Here is a 14,917-nt window from a genome sequence, read left to right as displayed (position 1 = left end):
TAATTTTTCTATTTTTCTTTTGGATGAATATTCCAACCAAACTAAAGCTTAAAAGTTAAAAATGAGATGCACTAGTATATTTATGGAAGCATTAATGTCTGAAACCAACAAATCCACGTCAATGCATCGCAACTTATTGCTGTGTTGATAGTGACGGCTTCAATATTGTTAAAAAAGCTGAATACATAAAACATTGAAATTTATTCCTCAACGGTATTTTGCCTCTTGGTTCTCCCTTCATCACCATCTACTTATGTTTCATTATTACTCCTCACTCCTTTAAACCTTCCACACCTTCTTTTTTCTTTCTCTCTACACTCAATAAATCATCCTAAAAACTTAGATTTTTCTTCTAACTTCTATAATATACATGGATCTCAAACCCTACACCTTCTTTACCAATTGCTTCTTTCTCTTTCTCATATTCATGACCCTCCCTTATTTTTCTAGAGGTTTGAATCTATTTTTATAATATATATGCGTGTATGCTTGTTTATATATACTTTATATTATTTAAAATGTTTCTTGGTGTTATGTTGTTTAATTTTAGGAGGATTGGATTCAGAGATTTATGAGATTGATTATAGAGGTCCTGAGACTCACTCGTTTGTGCCTCCACCTAACCATTCTCATGGTAAGGTTCATTCACCTCATCACAAAAGCTATGCAGATGCAAACAAAGCTATGGGCTTAACTACAATGAAACAAAAGGTAAGTTTTTAATTAAATGAGCTACTCATTCATCATGATCTAGGGATAGATATTAGAAATTGTTATGTGCAATTTTACTTTTGAGGTCTTGTTTGTACATAGATGTATTTATTAGATATAGTACTTGTTTTAAGATCATGAAGTATCTCTTATGAAGACTAGTCCCATGAACTTAAGTGAGACTCGTTTAAGAGATTCACATATTTTAGAAAAAAAACATAAACAGAAATGACCATTAAAATAGTTTAAGTGTATAAATAAAAGAACATTTTATATAAAAGTGACATAGTTATGTATTTGTAAAGATTAAAATTTATTTACAAAATCCTTGTTTAAAAAACAGCAAAATAAAAAATACAATTGGAACAAGGAAATAACATGAAAACTTTAAAATAAGAAAAAAAAATTAAGATACTGTTTAAAGACAAAAAAGAAAAAATACACTATCAAAATCTTTGTACAGGCTGAGAATCGCTACACCACAAAACATTGATACTCTCAAAAATAAACTCCCTCTATTTTTTTTTAAATATCATTTTAGTACAAAGCTCTTCAACCAAGATAGTGGATTACTAGATTTATTTTTTCTATTATACCCTTGTTTATTTTCTCTTTTCAAACAAATTTAATCTTTATTGTCTTTTTTCAATGACTAATTAAAGAATTTATTGAGAAAACAAGGGTACAATTGACAAATTATAACATTAAACTATTAAAATAACACTTAAAAAAGTACGGAGGGAATAATTAACTACATTTCAAAAACACTTTAACAACATGAGAATGTAAGAGAAAAGGAAAAGTAAAATACTTAAAAGTGTTTTTGATGAATATATTTTGTAATGAAGCATGAGAATATATATATATATATATATATATATATATATATATATATATATATATATATATATATATATATATATATATATATATATATATATATATATATATATATATATAGGGATCAGTTTATTTTATTTTTTAAAAAAATAGATTTTATATTTTGATTGCGTATATTTACAAACATGACGAGAGCTTCTTTTTATAGGTGAAGTGAAAATCTCTTAAAAACCATACATTATTGTTCTTACAATACGAAAAGATAAAGTACTAACTTTATCTAAAGCCCTATTTGCTTTAATACAAATAAAAAACTTTACCTAACTTTGTCTAATGATAATATACATGATAAAAATATGAAAGAGACAGACCCCCTTTCATAACCTTGTGAGTCAGGATTACCCTTACATATCTTAGAAGGGTATAATAACTATTCCCTTAATACTTGTCTTTTTCAACCTTTTTCTTGTCGACAATAATTTTTATTAATTTTACATCATTGGTGACATATCTTTTTTTGCAATTTACACAATTAATGGATTATCTTGTGAAGATTATGATGATCCTAATCTTTTTCCCCAAGACGTGCTTCTTTTACTGTATGCCTCAACCAATTTTGGTCTTGAATGTTTGACTTCAAAAGGCAAAAGATTTTTTTTTTGTAATATCTGAATTACAATAAATTTTTCCTGTTTTATCATCTCTTAGGAGATTTTTTTCATCCATTTTGTATTTGGACCAACCAAAGTCTTTGGAAATTATTTTGGCTCTCCCAATTTCTATTTGTTGTGGGAGATCATCTAACTGTAAGGTCTTTGGACCCGAATTTTGTACTTGGAATTCTTCAAAATCAATATCCATATTCCTGAAATATAACCAAATTAAATGATTACTTGGACAGTTATTGTGAAAGTCGGGATATAATGATGTTATATCCAGTTTTGCATTTTGTGGAAGTTCCAGAATTATGATTTCTAATGTATCTGCTAAGAATGCTGCTAAATATGGACTGAAGTCATATAATGGTGGAACATTAATTATACTTACCAGTCCATATTTAAGAAAATTGGTTAATGTTATAGGGCAATCTTTAAATTTGAAGGGTTTAAAAGTTGGTAAAGTGATCCTTGCCTTCCTAATGGCATAATCTAGTTGACAATAGCATTCACTCTCTTGATTTTCAGGGCAGTCTTCAAACATGTTTTGACATGGTTTATAATTATTGTGAATAAAATCTCATTCAATGGAGATTCCACTGTGGATAATTTGGTTGTTACAAATTTGGGCCAAGGCTTCTTGTAACAAAACAGATGTTTTTATTCCCATTTCTTCTACAGAAGTCGTGGGAGGTGTCTGAATTGATGGCTTTCCCAGATTTATCTAACTTGTGGTGATTTTTGGTGTTTTATTGGAGAATTTAATGTTTCACTGAAAGTTTTTTTGTACTTTCTGTTGAGTTTGTGGTCTTAAGGAAATTTCTTTCATGTAAAAAGTCTTGGTCACCAAAGGTTTCCAAGTGTTTTAAATAATTTTGGTATTTAAGAACTCGGGGTGATATAACAATATCATTTTCACAATTCTTAATTACCATGTCTATGACCTCTTGTATATCATAGAATCCTTTATACAAGGGTTGACCATACCTTGGAAATAATTTAATTTCTTCCATTAATTTGGTCATTTCTTCCCAATCTAAACAAATTCCGGCTTTTGGACCAGTGAATAATGTGTTGCAAATAAATGGTTTTTTTGCTCAAATGTCTTCCGGTAGCAAAATAAGATGCTAATGCATTTATTTCCTACTCGCATTATTTTGCTACTGGAATACATTTAAGCAAAAACCCATTTATTTGTTACACATTATTCACTGGTCCAAAAGTCGGAGTTTATTTAGATTGGGAAGAAATGACCCAATTAATTGAAGAAATTAAATTATCTCCAAGGTATGGTCAACCCTTGTATAAAGAATTTTATGATATACAAGAGGCCATAAACATGGTAATTAAGAATTGTGGAAATGATATTGTTATATCACCACGAGTTCTTAAATACCAAAATTATTTAAAACACTTGGAAACCTTTGGTGACCAAGACTTTTTACATGAAAGAAATTTTCTTAAGACCACAAACTTCACAGAAAGAACAAAAAACTTTCAGTGAAACATTAAACTCTCCAAAAAAATCAAAAATCACCACAAGTTTGGTAAATCTGGGAAAACCATCAATTCAGACACCTCCCAAGACTTCTGTAGAAGAAATGAGAATAAAAACATTTGTTTTGTTACAAGAAGCCTTGGCCCAAATTTATAACAACCAAATTATCCACAACGGAATCTCCATTGAATGAGATTTTGTTCACAATAATTATAAACCATGTCAAAATATGTTTGAAGACTGCCCTAAAAATCAAGAGAGTGAATGCTATTGTCAACTAGATTATGCCATTAGGAAGGCAATGATCTCTTTACCAACTTTTGAACCCTTCAAATTTAGAGGTTAACCTATAACACTAACCAATTTTCTTAAACATGAACTGGTAAGTATAATTAACATTCCACTATTATATGACTTCACTCCATATTTAGTAGCATTCTTAGCAGATACATTAGAAACCATAATTCCGGAATTTCCACAAAATGTAAAATTGGAAATAACATCGTTATATCCAGACTTTCACAATAACTGTCCAAGTTATCATTTAATTTGGTTATATTTCAAGAATATGGATATTGAATTTGAAGAATTCCAAGTACAAAATTCGGGTCCAAAGACCCTACACTTAGATGATCTCCTATAACAAATAGAAATTGCCAGAGCCAAAATAATTTCCAAAGACTTTGGTTGGTTCAAATACAAAATGGATGAAAAAAATCTCCTAAGAGATGATAAAACAGGGAAAATTTATTGTTACTCACATATTACAAAAAAATTCTTTTACCTTTTGAAGTCAAACATTCAAGACCAAAATTGGTAGAGGCATACAGGAGAAGAAGCACGTCTTGGGGAAAAAGATCAAGATCATCAGAATCTTCACAAGATAATCCATTAATTATGTAAATTGCAAAAAAGATACGTCACTAATGACTTAAAATTAAAAATATTATTGCCGACAAGAAAAAGGTTGAAAAAGACAAGTATTAAGGGAATAGTTACTTGACACTTCTAAGATATGTAAGGGTAATCTTGACTCATAAGGTTAGGAAAGGGGGCCTGTCCCTTTCAACTTTTTATCATGTAAATTATCATTAGGCAAAGTTAGGTAAAGCTTTTTGTTTGTATTAAGCAAATACGGCTTTAGATAAGGTTAGAAAATAATACTTTATCTTTTCGTAATGTAAGAACAATAATGTATTGTTTTCTAAGAGACTTCCCCTTCGCCTATAAAAGGAAGCTCTCATCACGTTTGTAAATATACGCAATCAAAATATAAAATCAATAGTATATGCTATTCAATATGCTTAGCCTCAAATTCTCATACTAAATTCCCTATTTCTGATTCCTATTGCTCTCAAAAGGTATGAGTTTTTAGCAATTAGTTTAACTTATTTATATATATTTATTTTTATTACTAGTATTAATTCATGTTTATCTCACAAGCAAAAGACGTAAATCCTACTTGAACTGAATTTGTTATAGTCTAAAGAAATAATCCGATAGAGAGTGTCCAGAAGGAAAACTAGTACCACTAGGACGAGGTTCTTAGATGATAAGGAATATTGACGCAGAGGTTGTCTCTGGAAGAAGCTTTGTGGAAGTATGTTAAGGATGAAAAGGTGAGATTCTTTGATAAATAAGGACTATTTACTAGTAATAAAAATAAACATAAATAAATAAGTTTAGTAAACGTAAAGAGCTCATACCTCAAGAGAAACAAAAACTAGGAGGAAGGAATAATAATATAAAACAAAAACACCTTTCACTCAAAAGAAAATAAAATTACATTATAGAATTCAAAAATAACAATTCTAATTTCACAACACAAAGGTATTTTTCAAATTATTTTGGATTTAATTTTTCTGAACTTAATTCCACCACACAATTATCAGGACTCGTGTTCATCCAAAATTTTGATGAAAAAATAACATATTTCTTAAGACATTCCCATACCCCTGATCTAGTTAAAATTACTCTAAAGAAATTAAAGTTATCTTATTTTCAAGAAAAAATAATATTAGAAACATTACAAGACATAATAGAAAAAGATTTTGAAGAACATGAATTGAAATGTCTAGTCAGTAATTTAAATGAATTCACTTCCACTTCACATCATTTAGATTTTTTTGAAGGAAATTTTATGGAGATCATTCACAAGTATACTACAAAATGAGAAACCATAGAAAAATTCAACCAAGAATAAGTATAAATTTTATGAGTTTTAATCCAACAAATCCTAATGGTTTTATAAATTTTGATGAGGATAGATATGAAACAGACTAAATTCCTTGCACATAACTCTGATCACATGGAACTGATTAAATAAAGAATAGAACTCAAAGAATATAGACGTTCTATATCTTAAATAGAACAAGAATTAAGATATGTTAATATGCTTTTACGATTCAGTACATAACTAACTTGTCCCAACTTATTTAAAGAAAATTAGAATTCTCAGACAAAAATCAAATTTTAAACCAATGATACAAATTATTTTCAAAATATTTATACACTTTATTAAGAATATAAATTCATCATTCATATTTTAGTTTTTTTAAAAAACCATTTAATTAAGTTATAATAACTATTTATTCATTACACCACCTCTCTACCCACTCAATTTATTATTTGATAAAAGTTAGAATGATTTGTTAAACCGTGCATTTATTACACCACTTCTTCACAAATTATCACACCTCTCCACCTAAGAATAATTAATATGTCTCACACCTCTTTTCAAAATATGATCATATTTATTGGCGGCATGCATCTTGTCACACTTGCTTTAATCTATTTTTATTTTCTTTTTTGTCTAAAAGTTATATATATATATATATATATATATATATATATATATATATATATATATATATATATATATATATATATATATATATATATATATATATATATATATATATATATATATATATATATATGTGTCTTGGGGTAAGTTTGTTTCAGTTTTAAAAAAATGAATTTTTTCTTTGTTTTGAAAATAAATTTTACAAAACCGTTTTTCAAAATATTACAAATTTTTTTATATATATATTTTCTAAATTGAAACATTACTTTTGACATCCTATAACATAAATAAACATTATTGAAGATTAAAACATATTCAAAATCACAATTTTTTTTCAAAAAATGGTATTTCAAAAATAATTTTTATAAAAATCTATTTGAAATAGCTTTAAAATTAAGTGATTTTTTTAAATTTTGATATCCAAAAAAGATTTCAATAAAAACATAAAATACCTAAAATAACATTTTAATAATAACTATTAAAACCAAATTTTCATTTGAAGCTTTTATAAAAAGTTTCTTAGTAAAATTTTTTTACACGGAATTATGTAACACCATAAAAATCATTTTTAAAAAAAAAAGCCAAAACAAACGGGTCATTGATCTCTTTCTTTTTTTATAATATTAGGAGATGTAAGAGTTTTTGAACAAGTATATTTTCAACTAACACTAAAATTTTATGCCTTGATTGAAAATAAAATAACAACTTTTATTATCTATATTAGACAATCATAGCTCAAAAGAACTGTCATACTACACCATAAAAAATATAGTTGTTGAAGTAGTATTTACAACAAAAGTAAGTATTTGTATTTATCTTCTCCAAAGAGACTGATGCAATATTTAAAAGTTGTTTAATAACCTTTATGATTTTAAGAGAATGTGTTTGGAAAAGTTATTCGTTTGATAACGAAGTTAAAATGATAGGGATTGAAAGTAAGGTCTAACATATGAAAATGAGATTGTTGGGATTAGATTTTATTATCATATCCTCATGTATCCTTGTGATTAATTATATATATTTTTAGTCATCACTTAGCATTATCACCTACCGTTATGTGTATGTTGTTTATGTATAAACAACGATATGAAATCAATTGTATTGCTTAAATGACAATTTATAAGCTGGTTAACCAATACAATAGCATTAATTTCGATAGATATGTAATGCTAAACCTAAATTTATGAGTTGGTTAACCAATACAAACATATTTTTCAATATCAATTCAAAAATCATTATAACAAGTTATACGTAGCTACTTTATGACAGCCATTACGACCAAAGATAATCATCAATACTAATGAATAGATAAAGTATATAAAATACCATAATCAAGATGAATGCATAAGTATTGAAAAATTACATCTAACGTTAACAAAAGAGAATTTAGCTACTGTTACTTATAGCTTTACAATGATGATCAAGAAAAAATAGGTGAAATAACATCAGAGATGATTTCTCTGGTCGGATGGAACCTCCACCTTCGATTTTAAATACCTCTCTTGGTATTTATCCCTCTTAATTATCTTCTGTTTTTTTATTCTAGTATTCAATGAATATTTCTCAATGGACTGGATGTGACATCAATTTATAGGGGTTTGGGGAGACATTTTCACTCAGCAAGATCTCTAGCTTGCTTAGCAAACCTACTTTCTTCACCAAAAAGTTATGCCCAGCTCATCCAAAAGGGCTTTGGCCACCTTATCTCGCCCTGCAAACCTTTCTCTTCGCCAGTGAGGAAACCCTTCTTTCACCTTGAAATTACTTAGCCAAAGGGTCTCTGAACCGCCCTGTTTTCCTTAGCAATTGTCACATCGTCTAGTGAGTTGCCTTGCTTCCGCATGAAGTAACTCTCCCTTTGTCGTTGCAATAAGTTATTTATATGGTTGATGATGTCATCGAGAGTTCCATAAAGCAGGTGAAATACTTTTATCCGATCAAGCCTATTTCTCGAGACTGAGATCGTTTTAACCAGCTCATCGAGGATGGGCAAGTGGTTTCTTTGGAGGAATAATATTGATTATTCCTTTATTTTTAAAGGCAACAGGTTTGAATCCAACTTATACTGACTTTGGCACTTTTTCCTTGTAATGTATATATGTAAATATATTTATACTTTTGTTTGTTATTTATTTGAATTGTAGTTGCCTTGTAATGTATATATGTAAATATATTTATACTTTTGTTTGTTATTTATTCGAATTGTACTTGCCTTGTAATGTTGTTCCTAGTCCTGAGTTTTTATTTCTAAGAGTTGACTTTTTCCTCCAAGTTTTATGCTCTAAGTTTATTAGATGTCTTTAGGGAGCGTGCCCGGCCAAGGTTCGGTACCCGTTTCCATGCCCTTTGTGTAAACATAGTTCGAGAAATATGTATTGGCGGACCCACCACGACCTATAGAGTGGCTATTTACCAAGAGGAGATGAGCCAATTATTTTCCATTTTGAGGCTTGCTTTTGTTGTGTCTGTGCGTTGGCATCATGGAGTTTTGGTTGCTTTAGTCATACGCCACTAGAGTTTGTTACCGCACCTCCGAGTGTTTGTGATGGGGGCTTCGATCCCTCGGGTATTTCTCCAGACTCATTGTTACCTTTCATGATCACAAAGGAAAAGAAAATTTATTGAAAATTTTCTCTTTTTACTAAAAGGTCTGGCCACCACTTATTTGCCATGATGTTAGTGGCAAGTGCTCCCAGTCTTCCCCAAGTTAGCCATTTCTGTTTGCCAGGTCGAACTGGCGTGCTATCCTGGTCGAAGGTTGAATAGCGATATCCTTAAGATGTCTAATAAGTAAGGCTACATTGATGTCCATGGTGTTAGCTTCACCTTCCTTTTTATCTTTCTATAAAGCCTGGTAAATCCTCTTTGCTCTAAACAAGTCGGCATTGAGTGTAACTGGATCATCATACATGTTATGGTATTTTAACGTAAGATGAATTGGGGAAGCTACCACGTCTAGGATTTCCGTAAAGGGTCATCTTAGAATGCAGTTGTAGACACTTCTGTAGGGAATGACTTGGAATTGTGATTCAATAGTCCTGGTATCTCTTCCCACCCCTAAAGTTACTATCAACTCTATGTACCCCCATGGGAGGGGGTGTTACTATCTCATTACAAGTCTGAGATTAAACACTTCATATGGCTATAGTTTTTCCTTTTTCAAGCCCATTTTTTCGAAGAGATCTGAATACATTATGTCACAAGAGCTGTTGTCATCGATTAGTATCATGGATAAATCAAAGTTGGGGATGATATCTCTGATTGCCAAGGGAAATTTTCATTTGAGATTCCCCCAATTTTTCACGATCTTAAAATGCGAGAATCGGCCTTTTCAGGCTTGTGGTCGAAGTGCTTTGTTTATCCTTGCTGACTACCATTAACTCAATAATATTTATCTTCATCATATTCTTGGACAGGTTGCTCAATTGAGGGGAGCCTCCTATTATGAAAGCGGTATACTGGTGCTTCCTTTTGTGTCATTCGTCTTCCCCGCTGCTCGCTTCTTTGCCTTTTCCTTCAACCACGACTTCCACACTCTTCTTCGGGGATTGTTTCTTTTGGGGGGATTCCTTCCGGCTCCTCTCACCATCCTTTGCATACTCGAACAATCACATATTTCTTGATCAATCCCTAAATCACATCTTTCAGTTGGATGCAATAATTAGTGTTATGACCATGACTTTTGTGGAAACAATAATATTTGGACTTGTTAGTCCAAGAAGATTCTTTGACCGAAAATGGATTTCTTAATTCGGCCTCCTAGAATTATGTATTAGTGCACTCTGTAAAAATCCTCTCTTGCGAGGTGTTTAAGGAAGTGTAGGAATTAAACTTCAAAGAGTGTCTTCGATCGTGTTCCTTCCTGAGTCGCCCATATTTGTTTCTGACATTCGACTAGATCCATAGTTCCCCAGTTCTTGGTTACCTCCATCATCAAGCAACTTCTCTTCATAGTTAATATAGAGTTTTTCCCTACTCAGCAAATCCTTCAGGTTATGGCATCCTTGAGCCATAATTTTCATGGAATTTAAAGTCTGTTCTAAGGCTTTTCTCAAAGATCCTCCAAAAGCTACTGCTACCTAAGTGACGCGGTAAATATACGTCTGTAGGGTTTTATTTTTGCCCTGTGTAACTCCGCTAAGAGCCTTGCATAAGTCTAACCAAGAATCTATGCTCCCATATGGGTGGGAATTAAACCAAGCTTGAGAACACTTAGTTAATATTAGTTCAAAGAGCTTGCACTTTACGCCTCTAGTCGCATGGCAATAGTCTAGTTAGTCACCCACATGCTCGACGTGTTCCTTAAAGTCTCCTTTTTCGTTGTAACTTTAGAGTTTTGGGGACTTCTCTAGAGACTATGGAATCTGACCATCAAATATACAAGCGGTCAGAGGATTCTTCTTTCTCAATTACGGAGGAGACCCCCCTTTCATTTCTTGCTCTTCTTTTCAGCCGACGAAGTCTAGGGGGAGTATGAATGTCCATTCTTCCTTCGGGATTAGGGGAAGAAGAACGACGTCCATGTCGTCGGTGGTTAGGGAAGTTTTGAATCTTTTCCAAACCCTTTCTTGGTTCAAAGATTTTTTGTGAAGCCACTTCCTACACAATATTGTTCTTTGGGATAATGTTGTGTAGGTTCTCATTGATCCGAGTTAATCTGTCTGCAAAAGTCTGAGAGTTTTGCTCTTGAATCATCTAGTACATGACGTTCAACAATTCATTAACTCCTTGTGGGCCTAGACTAGCCTAAAAGAGTTGGAAACCAGGAAGCGCCTCACATAAGATTATTGTAGGCGGTAATGTAGGCCTAAGGAAAGGTTCTCCTATTTAGAACTGTGGAACAGATCCGATGAATGGAGGAAATTGAGAAGTTCCCCGGTCTATCCCAGAATGGACACAATTTGACGATGGCGGAACAAAAGGAACAGTTGTTAAGATTTGGTCGTTTGTCCTTTGAGGGGGCATATGAGGATATCTATTTGCTTCAACGGTTGCAATGGCTTGTCGTTGAACGACAGAACAAATGGCTTTTGTTGTTGTCATCATCTGACGGATATGGTATGGAAAGTTTGATTCTAAACTTAAAAAAAATTAACTTAGAGATGGAGATTTTCACTTCAATCAAAGAATATTTGGATCTATTTCAGTCAAATCGAGACTCATTGAATAGTAAAACATCAAACCATAACACAAGTAATTACTCGTAAGATTTATAAAAAAATAAAAGTAAAAATTTAAACATTATGCCATTTCAGTGGCTTAATCTAAGCCCACAGAGACTCAAACTAAAAGAGTTGCCTAATTTGAGAAAAATCAACACAAAAATCAATTTACTTTTTCTAAAGATCAGATGATAACAATTTCTACTCTAAAATAACTTAAACTAAGAAAAAAGGAAAAACAAATTAATATAAAATCTAAAAAACTACTGGAAATTTATATAAAGTAAATTGAAATCACTCACATAGGAAAAAATATTAATGTCGTGCCCAAATTTATTTTTCCTACATAAAATATAATTGTTTTTACATATAATTAATTTTAAAATAAAATATAGAAATGCAGAAAATTATAGATGTTAAAATATTATTAAACTCTATTATTTATTCTTCTGTATTTAATCACGATCCTTAACCACTAAATACATAGAGTTATATTAAGAAACTAGTAAGATACCCGTGCTTCCGCACGGGTAAATTTATTTAATATTGAATAAAATTTAATTAGATACGTATAAATTAAAAATGAATGGTTTAATTATAAATGAAAAATGATCATATAAATTCAATTATATTAAATAATCATATAAAAAATACTATAAGATGGAGATAATAAAAATAAAATATTAACATTTAAAAATAAAAATTATCTCTCAATTAATAGTAATTGTTGATTAAAATAAAATAGCTACTATGTTGATAATGACCCGTGAAATAAAAAAATTATTTGATGTGATATAAAATATATTTAAAAACAAATGTAAAATAAACAATAATCATGGAAATTTAATTGTATTAAATAATGATAAAAAAATCGTGAGATGGAGAAAAAACAAAAATAAAGATATTATCTCTCAAATAAAGACAATGATTGATTAAAATAAAATAGACATTATATTGATAGTGACCCGTGAGATAATAAATAAATAGATAAAAAAATTAAAATGAAAGTAAGAAAGTGTGAAAAAAAATGTGAGAGAAATTTGAAATTTTAATTAAGATAGAGAAAATGTGTAATGATCGATTAAAAAAATTAAATATTGAGTTGATAGTGACCCGTGAAATAATTAAATATTTTTGGGGATAATAATTAAATGATCGATTATTAATATTTTTTGTGATAATAGATAAATGTAAAAAAATTAAAATGAAAGTAAGAAAGTATGGAAAAATGAAATGTGAAAGAAATTTGAAATTTTTAGTAAGATTAAAATTTAAAAATAGATTATTAATATTTTTTGTGATAATAAATAAATTAAGAAAAATTAAAATGAAAGTAAGAAAGTGTGGGAAAATAAAATGTAAGAGAAATTTGAAATTTTAAGTAAGAGAGAGAAGATGTGTGTTTGGGAGAAAAAGTTGAATCATAAACATGCAATTGACACTTGGCAAAAAAGTTGATTTTCATTGGACAATAGAAAAGTGGTTGGGTGATTTTGTTAGTTACTATTATGTCCAATTTGTAGTGTAATGTTTTTTAGTGGGAAGGGTAATTTTGACAGTTTGGTCAATTTCTTAGTAATAGATAGATTAGTAATAGATAGATAGTAGAAAGCAAACATTGTCTTAAATATAATAAGTTACTTTGGAGGGGTGTTGTGTTCTTAATAAAATTGTGTATCATAAAAAAAAAATTGTGCAATTCTTTTGTAAAATTAAGAACATATTATAGGCAATTCTTTTGTGCACTTAATGATTTTTTTGCAATTGTAATTGTTGTCATACTATTTGGCTGTCGTATTTACTTAGATAATTTTTTGTTTCAGTTTTTATTTATTTATTGTAAAAAATATTTTATTGTTTTTGGTATTACTGAAATATATTTTATTGTCAATTCTTCTGTTTTGCAGGTTAAGAAAGTTCATGGATGAAAAGTCTTCTAAGGAAGAACAATATTAGAATGGGCCAATTGAGACTATGGTCTGCTCAAACTTTTATTTTTTATTTTTATTTTATTTTAGTATGTTATTATATTTTTTTATCTTTAACTTTTTCTGCGAACTATATGTGATAATGTATAATGGGTATTCTTTTATTCAATATATTGGAGCTAAAACACTTAAATTACTAAGCTTAATTATACCAAGTCAATTTTTTAGTTTCCTCAAGGTGACTTGTTTCTTTTTCTTTTTATTATTTATTAATTTGTTATTTATTTATGGTGACGACTGACGTCTAAGGTGATGGTTTAATTAAGTCTCTCATCGATAAAACCAAAAAGTTATACCGTTAAATTTAATTTATGGTTTAGATTTGTGCAAATTAAAATTAAAATATATTCACTTTCTCACACTCAATCATGTTTCTGCATCTTGTATTTCAATCTATAGTATGGTGCTCTCTCCAATGGTGTTGCAGTGACATAAATTTTCTTTTTAATTAGGTATTTTAATGAAGACATTTATTTGGGTTTTTATAAAGCTTGACATAAGAAATCAATTAATTTTTTAGTTTGCGAAGGAAATGATTATGCTGATCCAATTAGAAACTGCTATTTTCTTTGATGGTTTTATTATTCATTGCTTTAAAGATGAGAGAACCATTACATTGCAATAAATCCATGGAACATTAAGAGAATTCAAAGGCCAGGCTTCATTAGGGTTCCATCCATAGAATTCATGGAAATCTAAAGGAAATTGCATTAAACACATATAAGTATGGTAAATCTTGCAATCAGGAGAAAGATAAACGGGAATCAAGGTAGGTCTTTCATTAGAGTATAGGTGATAAAAAATGTATGCTACATATTCAAAAGAAATAAAAGAAGGGTGCTAAATCAAATCCTCGGCAATGGCTACGAGAACTTGTATGCTGTTATACGATGTTGATTATTGTTATTGAGAGAGAAAACTAATGCCATATCTTTGGGTTCTTATAAAAAAATATTTCATTCTTGCAACAAAAGCCTCCGCATAATACGACTGCTCAGTTGCATAACACAATGATTGAAGTCAGTTTGCCTGTTGTATGGCCTAATTATTATTTTGTATCTTTTGCATTCTTGCTAATACTTTCAACTTATCTAGGCTGGTATAACAGACCCATTGGATTGTCCTTTAGAATTGGATGGTTTGGTTGGGTTGACAATGGAATTTAAGGTCAAATGACAACCAAGCTGGGATAATGCTACTGTTGTTTCTATTTATCAGGATAAAAGTGTGATAAACCAGCTTTTGCATTCATGGGG

At 29.9% G+C, this 14,917-nt stretch overlaps 1 protein-coding gene across 1 annotated transcript; it reads left to right on the top strand.

Moving 5' to 3' along the window:
* Positions 1-216: 216 nt before the first annotated feature.
* Positions 217-13,807, top strand: LOC131610271 (uncharacterized). The gene is made up of 3 exons (XM_058882171.1): positions 217-452; positions 551-711; positions 13,581-13,807. The coding sequence occupies exons 1-3, from the start codon at positions 371-373 to the stop codon at positions 13,599-13,601; spliced, it is 264 nt and encodes an 87-aa protein (XP_058738154.1). The 5' UTR covers positions 217-370; the 3' UTR covers positions 13,602-13,807.
* Positions 13,808-14,917: the final 1,110 nt, after the last annotated feature.

The sequence above is a fragment of the Vicia villosa genome, linkage group LG6 (genome assembly GCF_029867415.1).
Source record: "Vicia villosa cultivar HV-30 ecotype Madison, WI linkage group LG6, Vvil1.0, whole genome shotgun sequence".
In the NCBI taxonomy this organism is placed as follows: domain Eukaryota; kingdom Viridiplantae; phylum Streptophyta; class Magnoliopsida; order Fabales; family Fabaceae; genus Vicia; species Vicia villosa.
Note: the sequence above shows the minus strand (reverse complement) of the source record. Positions and strands in the feature narration are given on the sequence as shown.

Excerpts from the sequence above, each read along its gene's own strand:
- LOC131610271 (XM_058882171.1), top strand. The coding sequence starts at position 371 with ATGGATCTCAAACCCTACACCTTCTTTACCAATTGCTTCTTTCTCTTT. Across the intron at positions 453-550 it reads CCTCCCTTATTTTTCTAGAG|GAGGATTGGATTCAGAGATT; the intron begins GTTTGAATCTAT and ends GTTTAATTTTAG. Across the intron at positions 712-13,580 it reads TAACTACAATGAAACAAAAG|GTTAAGAAAGTTCATGGATG; the intron begins GTAAGTTTTTAA and ends TCTGTTTTGCAG.